This window comes from Salvelinus sp. IW2-2015, linkage group LG20, assembly GCF_002910315.2.
Source record: "Salvelinus sp. IW2-2015 linkage group LG20, ASM291031v2, whole genome shotgun sequence".
NCBI lineage: Eukaryota > Metazoa > Chordata > Actinopteri > Salmoniformes > Salmonidae > Salvelinus > Salvelinus sp. IW2-2015.
Window position 1 is genome coordinate 38,345,850 of NC_036860.1, and position 18,918 is coordinate 38,364,767.

The 18,918-nt window shown below is 41.7% G+C and overlaps 1 protein-coding gene across 3 annotated transcripts in view; it reads right to left on the reverse strand.

Annotated features, from left to right (window-relative positions):
* LOC111982125 (syntaxin-1A) overlaps positions 1-18,918 on the reverse strand; it is a 39,568-nt gene that overhangs the window by 10,325 nt on the left and 10,325 nt on the right. For all 3 annotated transcript variants that reach the window (XM_024013699.2, XM_024013698.2, XM_024013700.2), the window contains exons 2-6: positions 13,549-13,626; positions 9,558-9,657; positions 5,791-5,865; positions 2,457-2,530; positions 2,211-2,319 (exon numbers count right to left, since the gene is read on the reverse strand). In XM_024013699.2, coding sequence (XP_023869467.1) covers positions 2,211-2,319; positions 2,457-2,530; positions 5,791-5,865; positions 9,558-9,657; positions 13,549-13,626 — 436 coding nt within the window. The remainder of the gene's footprint in view (positions 1-2,210; positions 2,320-2,456; positions 2,531-5,790; positions 5,866-9,557; positions 9,658-13,548; positions 13,627-18,918) is intronic.

Sequence of the window (18,918 nt, forward strand, 5' to 3'; positions counted from 1 at the left end):
TGACTGTGTATAACTCTATAGCTATGTATAATGCTTTACGACTGTGTATAACACTCTATAGCTATGTATAATGCTTTATGGCTGTGTATAACACTCTATAGCTATGTATAATGCTTTACGACTGTGTATAACACTCTATAGCTATGTATAATGCTTTACGACTGTGTATAACACTCTATAGCTATGTATAATGCTTTACGACTGTGTATAACACTCTATAGCTCTGTATAATGCTTTATGATTGTGTATAACACTCTATAGCTCTGTATAATGCTTTACGGCTGTGTATAACCTCTATAGCTCTGTATAATGCTTTACGACTGTGTATAACACTCTATAGCTATGTATAATGCTTTACGACTGTGTATAACACTCTATAGCTATGCATAATGCTTTATGGCTGTGTATGACTGTGCAGTGTGTAATGTGTGGAGGTTCAGCTGCAGGATTTCTGTTGTGTGTGATGCTCCGCCTGGTTCAATATTGACTTAGCGCTGCTAGCACTTCCTGGCTGCAACACACCTGCAGCTCACCTGGGAGCATGAAAACACAACACACACACACACACACACACACACACACACACACACACACACACACACACACACACACACACACACACACACACACCTTGTGGAAGGCTGGGGATTTAGACAGGCAAGTCAGAGAAGCTGGCACACATGCCTGTTTAATCAACCTCAACCTGCGAGGGGAGTCCCTTTGATACCCATCTACATATTCCTTGTTTGAAACGGTCAATTAAACTGAATTAAAATGATGTCATGCTTTTTCCAGGAGCAGGCTTGAAACACAGGCTAGCAATTGCATGACTTCTTGAGACAAATGAACAAACCCATGTTGACAGTTGGATTCATGTGAAGTTGTAAATATCAATACACGTTCATGTATGGCGGCAAAAAGCATAAGCCATAACACCATGATGCTAATGTAAGAGTTTTAGATGATGAAGGACCAAGAAAAATAAGAATCATCTAACCACAAGAAGCTATTTTGGTATCCCCACACTTCTCTAATAGTGAAACTTGTTGGAGAACCCAAGAGGAGCTTGTCTCTACATCTCTAATCACTTCAGAGTCAATCTTTCCCCATTCTGCCTCACGTCATTTGCTTCCAGCCTGAGTGACTTCAGTGTTTATATTATATTCTGCTCAATAAACCCCTAAGGGTGTTATCTCCTCACTACCGTCATCTGGAGCTGAAATTACAGTGCCACACACACACACAGACACACACACACACACACACCTCCAGAGAAAACCGGAAAACTGTTTCGATGATCGCTTCAAGGTTTATTAAACGCAGTCTAAACTGCATGAGTGAGTGGAGAAATAATTTTTTAAAGGATATTAAAATAGAAGATTGGAATGACGTCGGTGGCCTCCTCACCTTGTTTACTGCTATTCCCATGATGGCTTTTTAAATTAACCGGATCAATATCTCAAGAATTGGCTTGATTTCCCAGTCACTCTCGCACACTCTCACACACCTCTTCCGGAAACAACAAGGTTCTAACAGATGAAACAATTTAAAGAGAGTCTTAAAACATGAGGCGATTCTCAAAGCCCTCATTATGCAAACCACACCAGTAGAGGCTGCCGAGGAGAGGACAGCTCAAAATAATGGCTGAAACAGAGCGAATAGAATGGCATCAAACCATGTGTTTGATGTATTTTATACCATTCCACTGATTCCGCTCTAGTCATTGCTACGATCCCATCCTACCCAATTAAGGTTCCATCAACCTCCTGTGAAACACACACACACATTTGCAAAACACACACACGCGGGTCACCAATGGGTTGTCCTGATCAAAGTTGACTACACAGCCCTAAAGTTTACATGATCTACCTGTCTTCCATTACTCATGAAACGCGGCCTTGAATTATGCATGTGAACAGATGCATTCTACATAAATATATGCTAATAAATTAGCATACACATCTACACCTCAACCAAACATTAGGAATCCCAGACACTATTAAGAATGCATAAAATAAATGTGTTGTGGAAACAGTGTTAAAAATAGACAAACAAAATGTTGGACGGGGGAAATAAAACCAAATCAACCCATTTATTCGGTGTGTAACTATGTACTCTGTAATGCAGTCATGTCCAACATCGTATCACAATTCCTGATAAGAGAATATCAGGAACACACACACACACACACACACACAGAGTACACTCACTAATCTCCAGTTGTCTTTGGATGCGGCCCTTGCAGCGTTCCCGGTAGTCCGACTGCGTAGCATTATACTCTGACATCACCTCCACAAACTTCCGAGACAACGTGGAATGCTGGTAGGAAATGATGCAGGATGAGTTTTCCACAATTCACTAGACTAGAGTTACACAGCACAGCAGGGATGGCAACTCCAATCCTGAAAACTACAGACTCCGATTTGAAAGTCCCTGCTATATATAGCATAACCCACCTGTGTCTTACGTATCCTCAGATCTGCAGACGACCTGCTTAAAGCCTCCTCATGCTCTATGGACTGTTCAATGCCTGTAGGGAACAGAGAGCGTGAAGGAGAATTAATCTACCATTACCAGTAGCATTTATTCAGAAGGTCTAATTAATGAAGAACCTGGGCCTCGTTTCCCAGAGCCTTCGTAGCGTTAAGATCATCGTTAGAACCTTCTTACGATGGATCTTTAGTAGCCAAGGTGTTTCCCAGAGCCTTTGTTAGTAACGTGGCTCTTGAAACCCATGCACATCTACGAGTGATCCAGATACGAGTGATCCAGACCACTCATAGAGCAGCCAAAATGCATCGTTAGAGCTTCATTTGACCCCTTTCGCCGCAGGAGTAAAATAATCTTGCAGCAGGATGATTTTAATATCTGAATAAATATTTAGAATCGCCGCCAGTGGGCAGCTGGAAGTGGTTTTTGTATATAAAATGCAGTACCGTACCTAATGTACATTGTACTTTATGTTGGCTAAATGCAGGCTTCAGCGCATCTCTTGTGTATTCTTATGTGGATTATAAAACATTTACATATTTGTAGGGGGTAGATGTATTTTTCATTAGGGAAAATCTGTTGTTTTAGATCAACTGTTTTATTATATGTTGAAGTCAAGCAATAGGCAGAATCAATACCTGTGTGGTCCAGCAGTTACAGCCACTGACCCTGACACACATATGCCAGTGTTGGCATGGGTTCGAATCCGGCCCACTGCCCTTTGACTCATGGGTGAACGGCAAAGATTATGGCTATTCTGACAAGATACATGTCTCTTAGCCCTAACAATGGGAGACGTAGTCCATTCATTTGTTGTTGACCAAATTCGACACTCTCTCATTGACCTCCAAACAAAAACACCTTGCTTGGTGGGTGAAATTTAAAAAATGTATTTTTTTAAACACCCTCTGCTGGAGGGAGTCAGATTTTCCGCCGAGTTGGGCCTCCCCCTTCCTCTCTGTGAAAGTCTATTGACACATTAATTCCATGTGGTTACAGGCTTAAAACAGAAACAACTTAAAACGTTAAGAATTTAGGCATTAATTCAGAGTGGTTAAGGTTAGGGCTATGTAACGACACGCCTATGTATCATCAGTTTTCATAGTATTCTTAGTGCTTGCTAGAGCATTGTGAACTGCCGTAGGGCAAGGGTCTAAGCAGCGTGCTCCGAAATCGTCTTTGGATAGGCTCAAATGCATAAAACATCTTGACAGCTTTAAGAATAAAATATTAAAAAGACACACAATACATGCTTTCAATCCACACCAAAGACCAGAACTATACTGAACTATACAAAAAAATATATAAATGCAAAATTTTACTGAGTTACAGTTCATATAAGGAAATCAGTCAATTTAAATAAATAAATTAGGCCCCAATCAATGGATTTCACATGACTGGGCAGGGGCACAGCCATGGGAGGGCATAGGCCCACCCACTTGGGAGCCAGGCCCACCCACTGGGGAGCTAGGTCCAGCCAATCAGAATTAGTTTTTCCATCACAAAAGGGTTTTATTACAGACAGAAATACATTCCTCAGTTTCATCAGCTGTCCGGGTGGCTGGTCTCAGACTATCCCGTAGGTGAAGAAGCCGGATGTAGAGGTCCTGGGCTGGTGTGGTCACACGTGGTCTGCGGTTGTGAGGCTGGTTGGACGTACTGCCAAATTCTCTAAAACGACGTTGGAGGTGGCTTATGGTAGAGAAATGAACAAATTCTCTGGCAAAAGCTCTGGTGGACATTTCTGCATTCAGCATGCCAATTGCACGCTCCCTCAACTTGAGGCATTGTATTGTGACAAAACAGCACATTTTAGAGTGGCCTTTTATTGTCCCAGCACCAGGTGCATCTATGTAATGAGCTTGCTGTTTAAGCAGATTATTGATATGCCACACCTGTCAGGTGGATGGATTATCTTGGCAAAGGGAAAATACTCACTAACAGCGATGAAAACAAATGTGTGCACAAAATTTGAGAAACATTTCTGGAACATTTTATTTCAGCTCATGAAACATGGGGGACCAACACTCTACATGTTGCGTTTATATTTTTGTTCAGTATGTATATTGACAAAATATACATAACCCAACTAAAAAATGTAAACGAGCATCCACAGTGGAAGAAAGTTTATCGTTGTACAGTAGGCCTACATCTGTCAATCAACTGATGGCCCAAATCAGCTCATCAACTCAACCAGGGAAACCGCCTATTATAGGTTCACACCTTTCATTATGTAACAATGGGTAGGCTAACAGGTGGTCAGATCAGGGGTAAAAAAATAAGGTGTTAAACACATGTAAAAAATAAAATAAAAAATAAAATAAAAATTGTTAAAACTTTTTAAATGGTTCCTGATCTATCTTATATCTCTCAGATATTGGACAGACACTTAAGAACAAACTTCCGTTAGACTTTTCTGGGCAGGACTATCGGTTGTTATATGTAATGAATCTGTTATTCAATGCTATTATATGGCCTAATAGCAGTAAGGCCAAACTTTTTTCTTTATAAAATTCTTGTAACAGAATTCGTCCTCCTCATCTGACGAGGAGTAAGAAAGGTCGGACCAATGTGCAGCGTGGTAAGTGTCCATTATATTTAATAATACTGAACACGACAACAATACAAAAATAACAAAGTGAATAGATAAGAAAACCGAAACAGTTCCGTGTGGAACACACAAACACGGAAGACAACCACCCACAAAACACAACAGAAAACAGGCTACCTAAATATGGTTCCCAATCAGAGACAATGACTAACACCTGCCTCTGATTGAGAACTATATCAGGCCAAACGAAAAACCCAACATAGAAACACAAAACATAGATAACCCACCCAACTCACGCCCTGACCATACTAAAACAAAGAAAATACAAAAGAACTAAGGTCAGAACGTGACAATTCTAAATCAAATGGCAAAATGATCCTTGGTATGACTTTCTTAAAACAATTCCATACAGCTTAGTAGATCCATTGTCAATATTGTGAAATATAATATTAAGGTAAAATTTGAATGGAGAAAGCTGATCCGAGGGCAGCGCTGCTTTTCTTTCAATCCTATCAGTATCGACACATGGTCTAACAACGCACTTAGCCAATGAACATGCTTGTTCATTCTCTCTACATGCTTGTTTGGGTAACACTTGAAAAGTTGGCTAGTAAAGAACAATGCATCTGGTACAATCATCCTAATGCTGAAGTAACTAGGAAACAAGGCCCTGGTTAATTTTTTAAGAGAATCTGGCCAAAGGCGGCAACATTATTTAGCGTAGAGAGGGAAGTGTGTTTGCAACATACTTTTTAACTTGGAGCGCACTTTGTTCGCAAACTTCTTTATGTCTGTCATCAGCTGCTCCAGCTCTGCCTTCGTTTCTGTTGATAGAGGGGGAAAAAAATTATTAAATCAATTTTATCCAACAAAATCAACACGATTGCAACAGCGAGAATGTTTGTTTCTTCAAGCAAAGAAAATAACATCAAAACACCCCAGCCATATCACCAGATGCTGAAATGCTTTAAACTAATACATCTTCCTGAGAGGGGTAAAAGATTCCTAAATAAACCAAAATAATACATCAAATGGAAGATCAGGGATGCTTTGGTGGTGATGACCTAGTTCCTGTTCCTGTCCTGTCCCACATCAGCCAGCTCCCAGCATCAGTCATCTTCTCAGTGGGCTGCACAGACCACACCACCCACACAGAGATATGGTAATTTCACCCTACTTCTAAGCCCCATATACAACTTTGGGCTAGGTCTCAAAACAAGTGGATCCCTGTCCTCATATCCTTACCCTAATGATCTAGAATGACTGGATAGGTGAAAGTAACATGTTGGTTTGAGTTCCTACACGTTTCTCTCATACATCCTGTGTTTTCAGCTCGGTGTGGGTAAAGCTCCTTTTCTGTTTTTATTCCTCCTAAAATTAATGTCTGGAGTAAGAGGAAGGCAGCCACAGCCACTCACCAATTATGAATAGGAGAGTGATAGCCCCAAAACCATCACTAGACCCCACAATAGCTTGTTAGTGTAGCTCTGTTCTTTATATACTGTACACTCCTTGTAGTCCTCCTGATTTTTAGAAATCAGACTCAACCCCCGTTTGGAGATTTTATTCTCTCTTCTAGAGGCTGAGAGGAGAGACATTCACATAAGAGGCTCCCTGTGGCTCCAAGACAGCTCTGTCTTCAGTGGGCGTGGGTGAGTGTGAGTGTCGTGTGCATACGTGTGTGTGTTTGCATGTGTGCGTGCATAAAACAGTCTGTTATGGTATGTGTGAGGAACACTGGCTCTTCTCGCTAATCATGCATCTGATCAGAATGCAGCAGCAAGGGCCTCCTGAGTGGCGCAGCGGTCTAAGGCACTGCAGTGCTAGAGGCGTCATTACAGACCCGGGTTGAACCCGGGCTGTATCACAACAGGCCGTGATCGGGAGTCCCATAGGGCGGTGCACAATTGGCCCAGCGTCTTCCGGGTTAGGGGAGGGTTTGGCCTGGGGGGGCTTTACTTGGCTCATCGTGCTCTAGCGACCCCTTGTGGCGGGCCGGTCACCTGCAAGCTGACCTCAGTCGTCAGTTTAACAGTGTTTCCTTCGACACATTGGTGTGGCTGGCTTCCGGGTTAAGCGTGTATTGTGTTAAGAAGCGAGGTTTATGCGGGTCATGTTTCAGAGCAAGCATGACTCAACCTTCTCCTCCCGAGCCCATTGGGGAGTTGCAGCGATGAGACAAGATCGAAATTGGGGAGAAAAATGGGGCGCTGACAACTAATTTCTGCCTGCTGTAACCCTGACAACGAAGGTAGGCTGAGTGTGTGACAAAACACGGAGGTCAAGTTCATCTGTTGCAGACGAGGAGCTTGTTTGTGTCACTGTCAGCGGCACTTTAATGGGGGCAAAGGTCTTCTCTAACCTGCATTAATGATGCAGGGTTCTTCCTCTACTTTGACAGTGACCTGGGAGCACATAGACGTGTTAAGGCTTAGATGCATCCAAACGACATGACGAGACAATAAGTAGGAAGAAATCTAGCCAAAATCGTCATATCATCAAATAACTGAACCCATGCTTCTTTCTCTGTGTAGCGCTAGGGTAGTAACTGCCCTATCAATCAGGGCAGGGGTGTCAAACTAATTTTGCCCCAAGGGCCACACTGTCACTTTTGGAATTTTCGATGCTACCTGAATGTCTAGAATTATTTTCGATTACTGTTAGCAAGCTGGTCGGGTGAATGAAGTATACATGTAGATCCATGATCATTTCTACAGTTTCTATTCGTTTTTAGTCATTTCATTGACAATTGAGTTCCCTCAAAAAAAGAACGATATTTATTTAACTCAACCCCTCCCGTATGTTTGACACAAATGGATTAGGGCCTCTAACTGAAAACAAAAGAATGACTACAGATGAGAGAGAGGTGATCAGCAGTATTACCTCTCCATTTTATGTGGATTATCTTCCTCCATCCTCAATGTGTCTCCAGAGAGGACACAAATCAATGCAACACACTTCCTCTTGTTTAGGTGAAGGGTCAGGTTTCACAAGTGTAGGTTTGACTGACTGTCTCTCAACAGCAAGCCAGCAGTCAAGGTAGCATTGCCCTTGAGTATTACACTATGCATCAAACAAGTAGTGTAGCCAATGGACTGCGTCTGTTTTTTAAATGCAGATTTTCATTTCAAATCAATAATGTCTTAACAATATGGTCATAAGATACTTTTATTCAAAGGAACTTACAATCCATGATATGCTAGTTGGAGCGCTGGATGGGTGGGGAGTTGAAGCTGACGTGAGTGTGTGTGTCCCTTGAGTGATGAAAAAATATTTTATACTCAGTGACAGTTGAAGAACATGGTTCACTTTGATTCCCCTTATACTCAAAATGGAGCCACTTCTCTAATGACACCAAAACAGATCAACAAATTAAAGCATTTCTCTCTGTACTTCAGTGAAATGTCATACGTGTTACTGTGAATTCAACACACAGACACTTCCCTATGCTAGCTAGAGTGCTTTGGTAATTACACCAATATTCATCTAATAAGACTTAATGGGAGATGGAACATTGCATCTCTCTCCAAATGCAACCCAGGGGGAAATTGCCCAACGTGAGTAGTCTATAATTGGAATGTATTAATATTTCACTTGACGTGTCTGTCGATGAATATAAATGCAAATGGAGGCTTTCTTTTTCCATCAGCGCCTTAAGCCCAGTGGTTCTTCTCAAGCCTTAAATGAACCTCTCTGCAAGGCCAGACCGGTCTGGCCAACCAGAACACATTGGAGATTAGTGCTTGTTAGGGAAATCTCTTAATTAACTGGCCATGTTTAATAGTTTTTGATTGATAAAAATAGGGGGGGGGGGGGGGGGGMAAATGCATCCATGCATAACTACATGTATTATTTTATACAATGCAATTAAATGATTATATTACAAATTCCAAAGAAAACAGAAGGATATTTATACACTAATTAAAATGAAGTTGTGGCACATTGACTCACTAACTTGCATACTGAAAGTAAGTGTGGTGTCACACACCACACACACGTCTCTCCAGAGAGTGAGTGACCCTCCATAAACGGTGTGAGTAGACACCACTCCACACCAACACCAAAGTCCTCATGCCAGGGCATTCACATAATGGGCTATTCTCCACCTCAATTCAACAAGTAAATTCTCAAATTCCGGAACTTAACAAGCAGTGTTTCAGAGTCTCCTCTCCTTTTCACACATTACATGTGCTGCCATCACTGATAAGAAAACAGTAGGGGTGTGAGAAGAATACATTGCGGGTTGAGGGTAACATAGGGCTTGCTAGTGTAGCATGTGGGCTCAACAGATAATAACTCTTGATGTATAACTAGGCTGTAATGAAAGAGAGGTTCAGAGGTAGTATGCACTACCTATGACCGTGTGTGTGTCTGTAGGAGGCAGATAGCCTCCTACCATTTCGCAAAAATCTCATTTCATGATCTGTGGAGGTTACCACCCACCTTTTCCCTCTCCCTTGTTCCATCTCTCATCCTTTCATCCAGGGAGGAAGAGTAGAGGAGAAGAGTGACTTACTTTCGTCAGGATTGGGGGCGGCCAAGATGGCGCTGTGTTGTCTCTTCACCTCCTCCACCTTCTCTGAGAGCTCCTCGATGAAGCCTCGGATCTCCTCCACCTGGTACAACAGAGAGGGAGACATTATTCAACAAGCCCACTCGAGGCCATCCACAAGCAGACCAGGTAATGATGTAGGACCCAGAAAGAAGCCCTTTTTAAAAAAGCATAACATCTATACTTAATATGATTTCTGTTTGTACAAATGTGTTATATCACTCAGATTTGGGGAGACAAAATCTGTTAGCACATTAGAGGCCAATTGCCTAATCAAAACAGGCAAGCTAACAGAGCTTTTTACTTGACGTAGCCCATGCAGTCGCTGTGTAGATATGCCCCCAATATAACTGTCATAAATATATCAAACGGTATTGGGCCCATTCCATTCATTTGGCTCCTGAGTGGCGCAGCGGTCTAAGGCACTGCATCTCAGTGCAAGTGGCTTCACTACAGTCCCTGGTTCGAAACCAGGCTGTATCACATCCAGCCGTGATTGGGAGTCCCATAGGGCGGCACACAATTGGTCCAGCGTCGTCCGGGTTTGGCCGTCATTGTAAATAAGAATTTGTTCTGAAACGACTTGCCTAATTTTAAAAAAAGGTGAAAAAAAAATATATATATATATTAATATACAGTGGGGCAAAAAAGTATTTAGTCAGCCACCAATTGTGCAAGTTCTCCCACTTAAAAAGATGAGAGGCCTGTAATTTTCATCATAGGTACACTTCAACTATGACAGACAAAATGAGAAAAGAAAAATCCAGAAAATCACATTGTATTTATTTGCAAATTATGGTGGAAAATAAGTATTTGGTCAATAACAAAAGTTTTTCAATACTTTGTTATATACCATTTGTTGGCAATGACAGAGGTCAAACGTTTTCTGTAAGTCTTCACAAGGTTTTCACACTGTTGCTGGTATTTTGGCCCATTCCTCCAAAGATTTTCTATGGGGTTGAGATCTGGAGACTGGCTAGGCCACTCCAGGACCTTGAAATGCTTCTTACGAAGCCAATCCTTCGTTGCCCGGGCGGTGTGTTTGGGATCATTGTCATGCTGAAAGACCCAGCCACGTTTCATCTTCAATGCCCTTGCTGATGGTAGGCTTTGTTACTTTGGTCCCAGCTCTCTGCAGGTCATTCACTAGGTCCCCCCGTGTGGTTCTGGGATTTTTGCTCACCGTTCTTGTGATCATTTTGACCCCACGGGGTGAGATCTTGCGTGGAGCCCCAGATCGAGGGAGATTATCAGTGGTCTTGTATGTCTTCCATTTCCTAACAATTGCTCCCACAGTTGATTTCTTCAAACCAAGCTGCTTACCTATTGCAGATTCAGTCTTCTCAGCCTGGTGCAGGTCTACAATTTTGTTTCTGGTGTCCTTTGACAGCTCTTTGGTCTTGGCCATAGTGGAGTTTGGAGTGTGACTGTTTGAGGTTGTGGACAGGTGTCTTTTATACTGATAACAAGTTCAAACAGCTGCCATTAATACAGGTAACGAGTGGAGGACAGAGGAGCCTCTTAAAGAAGAAGTTACAGGTCTGTGAGAGCCAGAAATCTTGCTTGTTTGTAGGTGACCAAATACTTATTTTCCACCATAATTTGCAAATAAATTCATAAAAAATCCTACAATGTGATTTTCTGGATTTTTTTTCTCATTTTGTCTGTCATAGTTGAAGTGTACCTATGATGAAAATTACAGGCCTCTCTCATCTTTTTAAGTGGGAGAACTTGCACAATTGGTGGCTGACTAAATACTTTTTTGCCCCACTGTATCTATCAGCCCTATCACAGCACACCACACTTAGTTATAGGCCTCAGTGATGTCATCAGTGTGCAGTGTGTGTCTATAGGGAGCTGGTCTAAATATCACTGGTGGAGGAGAGAGACAGAGAAAGACGTTGGTTACGTCAATGTGTATATTCCACCACTACGGACGCTGCACAGTGCCTGGTAGTTAGGGAGATTCTCAGCTGAGTATGGTGCTCCTCTACAGCTCAGCATGGTGTAGTATTTAAGTGTGCTGTTAGAGAGCTCAGACACTGCATGTGGGCAGCCTGATGGGAAAATGCCTGTTAAAGTAGAGGAAGCAATGCCAGCAAGGATTCAATGAGTCATGGAGAGAGAGGAGAGCAGAGGGGATTTAAGTTATTATACCATCACAGTCCCTGTGGAATAAGTTGTACTTAGAGCTAAATTCAATTTATGTATTGATTTATCCACCTTTATTTGATCAGGTAAGTTGATTAAGAACGCATTGTCTTGGGAACATAGGAAGAGGTGCATCATGGGAGAGGTGAGGGGGAGGTTTGAGTAAGCCAGTCGGAGGGTAAGGAATCAGATGCTAAATTAATAAAATCAGCAGGTTCAGAACTGTGCTGTATGTACCATGCTAATATCAAACACAGATAGCTAATTTCTATGGTCCTTAGATAGCATCAAGCCCCACCCCATAGAGGCCTATGTTTGATGGCTTGATGTGTATCTAGATACGGCATGGGCTCTTTGATGACTGATCCCTTACTTTGGAAGAGGACTGCTCGCGGAAGACGTGACTGAAGTAATGACGCAGGAGCTTGAACATCTGTAATTGGGAGCGCAAGACATTGCCTACCTACAGTGAGATGTATCGACTTCAGAGCTCAAATGCTGAGCACAAACATGGCAACCCCGCTGCTTCACGCATAACAAGGGCCTGTTCAGTTATGGAAGTAGCTAATGTTAGAAACAGAATAAACTCCAGCTGAATTACAGATTAAATCCTCAACTCAGAGTCACTTACAGTTGAGGCTGAACTAGGGCTGCATGATATGGGAAAAAAAAAATAAAATAAAAATAGAATAGTGATTTCTTTACCAAATATTGCGATTTGACGCACGATATAGATCAAAACACTTGAGTAAAGTGTTGAAATCATAGAAATATAATGACTTACAGTGTATATTAAGACGCAAAGAGGAAAACAGCATCGTTCTTGTTTGGAACAATAGGTTGACTCCATATGACCCAACAGAACGGTATCTAGTATGATATTGAATCTAACAGAGGAGCAACTGTGCTGCTTGAGTGACAGGGGACGGGGCTTGGTGTGTGTGGGAAGCAGCCGCAAGAGAAAAAAAACAGAGTAAACTATAGAAACGGACGTTACATGCGGCTGAGATGCATTTCAAAATATTGCATGCGATATGGATCTCGTGCAATATGGATATTGAACATGTAAATATTGTGATTTCGATGTGAATTTGATTAATTGTGCTGCCCTAGGCAGAACCTTCCATGGCCTTTTCCTGTCCACGGAAACCAATGCTAATGCTAAAGGAGTTAGCCTATATTTGTGTAAACGCTGCTGGTGGGTTTTGTTTTCTGCCCCAAATCTACAAGAACCACTGAACATTTGGCCCAGTTACCACTTGAAATTAGGCTCCACAAGTAGGCCAGGTCTGGTTGCCATACCTAACCAGATGTTCGCTGTGAAAATGCTAGTCCTGCCCATAGTCAAAGTGCCAACTCTCCCCTAGTGCTCATATCCCACATTTGTACCAAATCTGGACCATATGACATAAGTTCCTGTGCCAGCACAGACATATATGTTGCACAAAAAAAAAAACGATATGGCCCACAGTCGGCTGCTGTCTACGTTAAGATTAAAACAGTGTAATAGAGTAAGATGCAAATGGTGGGAGAGGAAGGCAAGCCAAACGTTGCTTCAACACATTGTTATTTAACCTCAAATACAGGTTTCTTCTTTGCAACTTTTGATTATGCTAATTGGACCTCTTAGCTAAATTACCAGTATTCAGCAGAGATATAAAAGGCACTTTGATGAACAATGTTTTGTATAATTGAATGGACCTCAGAATTTCTGATTTAGTTGACCTGTGCAGAGCCTGTGTACATCTCAGTGGTGTACATACACAGAGCACTCGCCGCTCTCACACACACACCTGGGGCTTACCTGTACAAAGAACTCATCCATAAATCGATCTTTTTCCATGTTGACTGCCACATCATCTTCTTCCTCAGTCTCCTTCCCCTAAAGGTACATAGACAAGGCAATATTAACAGAAATTAATACATTTTGAAATGTGGATGTAGAAAATGCATCTAAAAAGCATCAAAGACCATCTGCAAAGAGCCTGAAAACCGAATAAAAAAAATGAACTGGCAACTTCCACATTTGTCATGCCTAGCGCAACTCTACTAGTTAATGTAACGTCAACAACAAAGCAAAATAATTATTCGCAGCCAGAGAAAAAGACGCCTATGATGACAAAGGATCCGATTGATCCCCAAAAAGAAGGCGAAACAGGGAAGGAGGGCTCTCTCTGGGGGATTTGTGAAGGAAGTGCTATCCTTATCACATAGACCTTGGCAGCTGGGGGTGGATGCAATGAGTGCTAAAAAGCATGAATGTTTAATTCCTCTACCAGAGGGGGTCCTTGGGGAGGTTCAGGACGTGGACACGGGGTCAGGGTTCACCTCCCCTGTATGCTGTCACATCTCAAACATTTAATTAATCTTATCTAGAGCGACTTACAGTTAGTACATTCACCTTAAAGATGCAATATGTAACTTTTTGGGCGACCTGACAAAATTCACATAGATATGTGAGTTATTGATCGGTCAATCTAATTGAAAGCAAGTCTAAGAAGTGGTAGATCTGTTCTATGTGCGCTATTTCTATGCTGCCCATGCTTCATTTTTTTTTTTTGTCTTTTACTTTGGTTTTGTACACAAGCTTCAAAACAACTGAAAATACAATATTTTTGGTTATGGACAATATATTTCAGAGCAGATTAGATGCTACAATGATTCTCTACACGATACTTGCTTGCTTGGTCACAAAATGAAATTAGGTTAACTACTATAATTTTTCGGCTGAGCAATTTCTGCATAGTGCATCTTTAAGATAGTCGTTACGGGGGGACAAAATGGCGCCGTAGAGAGAACACTGTGTTTCAGCGAGCTCCCGTGGCATTCGTAAATTTATATTTTTTTCATTAATCTCCTAACTTGAAAAAGTGGTAGCTTTGGCTAAATAAGTTATCCTACAATGAGTCTTGACGGCTATTTCTCAAAAATCTCCGACAACATGCCCAGCAGAGCTACTAAGAACTCGACCAAAACCACCATCCCTGTAGATGTGCAGGAGGAGCTAGCTTACGTTAGCGAGGCTAACACCGTTGCGGATCCAGGCACAATGGACCTGGTGATTCAAAAGATGACGGATAACATTACTAAAGTGATCGATGTTAAGATAAGAACGGTCTTGGAAGCAATAGCGGGCCATTCAGCTGAACTACAGAGGGTTGTCAAACGTGTTGATGAGGGGGAAGGAAGAATTGTTGCAGTGGAAGCTTCAACTACATCTATGGACACTAAAATAAAAGCACTTGAGAAACAGGTGCGCGAAATGGCGGAGCACATTGACGACTTGGATAATCGAGGACACAGATGCAATATTCGTGTTGTGGGACTCCCGGAAAATTCTGAAGGGACACGTTCAGTAAATTCTTTTGAGGAATGGATCCCTGACTACCTACAAATGGACACTAAGGCTGGTCGTGTGAAGCTGGACAGAGCCCATCGTTCTCAAGCACCGATACCCAGTCCCAACCAGCGCCCACGGCCAGTGGTTATAAAGTTCCACAACTTCACCAACAAGCAGCGCGTCATGGATGCGGTTAGAAACATCGGTTGACGGTAGTCAACTTAAAGGTCCAAAGGTCTCATTCTTCAATGATTATTCCACAGCGGTTGTACGAAGACGCAAAGGGTTTGATGAGGCGAAGGCTCTACTCAAGAGAATGGAGATGGACTACGCACTGCTGTACCCCGGCCACATTGAAGATTATGGTCAACGGATCGCCTAAGAAACTCTACACACCTGAAGAGGCTGCTGCGTTTATTGACTCTCTCGGGTAAATAACTTTAAGCTGCACCTCCGCAGCATTGGATACATTTTTTTATTTTATTTGAATCTGATCATGAAACAGTGGTGTGAGTTCTCACGTGCTCCGGTTCAGTAATATTCGTATTTTTATTATTTTTCTTGCTAAAGTAACTGCCGCTATAGCTCAGGCTGAGATATGGGTGAATCTATATTGGTGCCCAGGCTTGGTTTTAGGTGGAAGAGCCTCAATCTTTATATATTGATTTTCATTTCCATATATATAAAGGATGAGGCTATTGAGTGGCAATGCAGACTTAAGAGTCTACATTGGAAAGTTGAAATCCACTGCATGTTAGCTAGTGGGAAAACCCCCTTTTGGATCTTTACATGTTTAATTTTTGGGTTTAGCATAGTTCGAGTTCAGGGTTCATATCGTTTGTTTATGCTCGGTGAAATAGAAGAGAGTTCAACACATGGAAAAAGGTACCACCCCACTTTTACAGTAGGATTCAGTCTGGATATTGAATGGTCAAAGTGCAATGGCGTGTATGTACATGGAACATTAGAGGGAGCCATAACCCCATTAAAAGGAAGAAGGTACTGTCTTTTTTGAAAAAAGAAAATATTGATATTTCCCTGTTGCAAGAAACTCATTTGGATGATAAGGAGCATCTGAAAGTACAACAAGGGGGGTTTGGTCAAGTGTTTTTCTCATCATTTACATCCAGAAGTAGAGGTGTAGCAATTCTTGTGAAAAAGAACTTACCACTTAAGGTCTTGAATTGTGTGAAAGATAAATTTGGTCGCTTTGTTATAATTAATGGTACTTTACAAGGGCAGAACATCTCCATAATGAATATTTACTTCCCTCCTGCCCACCCCCCTGATTTCCTCACTAAGGTATTTCTAGACTTTTCAGAATTAAACTCAGACACTGCAGTGGTTGGAGGAGATTTTAATTGTTTGTTGAACCCCCTTATTGATAAGTTTCCCAGCGGTATAGCTTCACTCTCTCCTCGAGCTAAGTCACTTAAAGCTATTTGTGATGATCTGGGGTATGCTGATGTTTGGAGAACTTTTCACCCCTCCAACAGAGAGTTCACTTTTTTCTCTGCACCTCATGGATGTCAGACTAGAATAGATTACCTTTTTATGCCCAGGACGTCTTTGCAGTCTGTTTTATCCACTAGGATAGGAAGCATAGTCATATCTGATCATGCAGAGGTGATCCTGGACATAAAACTCAACGGGGCATTCAATCTGTCAAAACATTGGAGGTTGAATACAACCATCCTTAAAGACCATACATTCACATCATATTTTATTACAGAGTTTAAAGCATTTTTCTCTATTAACTCTCAATCAACAGATAACCCCTCGCTCCTTTGGGAAACCTGTAAAGTGTACGCCAGGGGTCTGATTATGTCATACACAGCCACTAAGAGGCGGAAAAAGCGTGAAAAGCAAAAAAGGTTAGAGGGTGAATTAGGAACTAAAGAGAAGGACTACATTAAAACTCCCACTCCTGCCCTATTAAAAGGAAATATCAGTTCTTAGATCAACGTTGGACTCTCTCCTAACACAGGACGCTGAAAAGAAAATGAGATTTGTCAGGCAAAAGCTATATGAACATGGCGATAAGCCAGGAAAGTACTTGGCGTACCTAGCTAAAAAGAGAGCTGACTCACAGTCAATTGCTACTATTACTGATTCTGATGGCAATCATTTATATGATTTTTTTTTATATAAATGACTCATTTGAGAAATTCTATGCAAATCTTTATGCCTCAGAACTGCCAAATGATGCACCCAAATTAATGAAGAACTTATTTTCTAAGATTGAGCTCCCTACTATCTCCGAAGAACAGAGGTCTCTCCTTAATGCCCCTATTACCGAGGAAGAGATAATGTTCGCAATTAAGAATCTGCAAAATGGTAAGGCCCCAGGACCAGACGGGTTTTGTAGTGAGTTCTGTAAAGAGTTCCATGGCCTGATCCTTGAGCCATTGCGTGATATGTTTAACCACTCATTTTCAAATGACCAGTTCCCTCAAACACTGAGAGAAGCCAACATATCACTTATTCTCAAAAAGGGAAAATGTCCAGAGTCTTGTTCCTCGTACAGACCAATTTCCCTTCGGAATGTGGATAGAAAATTGCTTTCTAAAATTCTAGCCACAAGATTAGAGGACTCACTGCCACTAATTGTGAAAGGAGACCAAACAGGCTTCATTAAGGGCCGTAAGTCATGCAACAATGTCAGGCGGCTTCTTAATGTAATTCAAGCCTACCAACAAAGTACTAGGGATGGTCTTGTGCTCTCCCTAGATGCTGAGAAAGCATTTGATCTTGATTCTTTGCTCTAAATAAATTTGGTCTAGGGGACAACTTTATAAAATGGGTGAAAGTTTTATATGATGACCCTCAGGCTGCTGTCCTTACTAATGGGCTAAGGTCAAATAGCTTCTCTATATACAGAGGTACCAGACAGGGCTGTCCTTTGTCCCCTCTCCTATTTGCACTCGTTATGGAACCACTGGCCGAGGCCATCAGGGTAACGCCTGCTATACAGGGGCTGCTCATTGGTGATGTTCACCATAAAATAAGCTTGTATGCTGATGATGTCCTGATATTCATCTCTAGTCCCCAGACTTCAACTACATCTCTTATTAATATTATTGAATTATTCAGCGAATTCTCAGGCTACAAGATTAACTTAACTAAATCAGAGGCCTATGCCACTTGATAACCTTCACTCTGTACCTAATACTTCTCCCCCCTTCCCTTTTAAATGGTCTCCCTCAGGTTTTACGTATCTGGGTATATTTGTAACTCCCAAATTCCAGCAAATGTACAAAGCCAATTTTGTTCCCTTGTTTGATACAATAAGACAGGATCTGGAGCGCTGGAACTCTCTCCCGATTTCTTGGTTGGGTAGAATATCCCTCTTGAAAATGAACATTTTACCTAGACTACTTTACCCAATCCAAATGATCCCGGTATTACTCTCCAATAAGGTAATAAAGGATGTAAATGGATGGCTAAGTTCCTTTATATGGAGTAAACGCAAGCAAGACTTAAGATGGCAATATTGCAGCTGCCAAGTTCTATCAGGTTCTATCAGTGGTGTTCCCACCTATGTTATATTTCTGATTGGATCACAAACAATGACTCCTCTATTTGGTTAGACATTGAGACTTCTTTCAAAATACCCCTTACAAGATCTTTTATTTTTCAGAAGTTTCAAGTCTGTAGAAAATCACTGCAATAATCCTATTACACTTAACACACTCAAAGTATGGAGGTCAGTTCAGCGCTTCCTGGGAAGGTCCAAACTAACCTCTGCTCTTACCCCAATTCTTAACAACCCAGATTTTGGTCCAGGATTGCTGGATGCTGGCTTTAACTTTTGGCTTAATAAGGGCATACGCA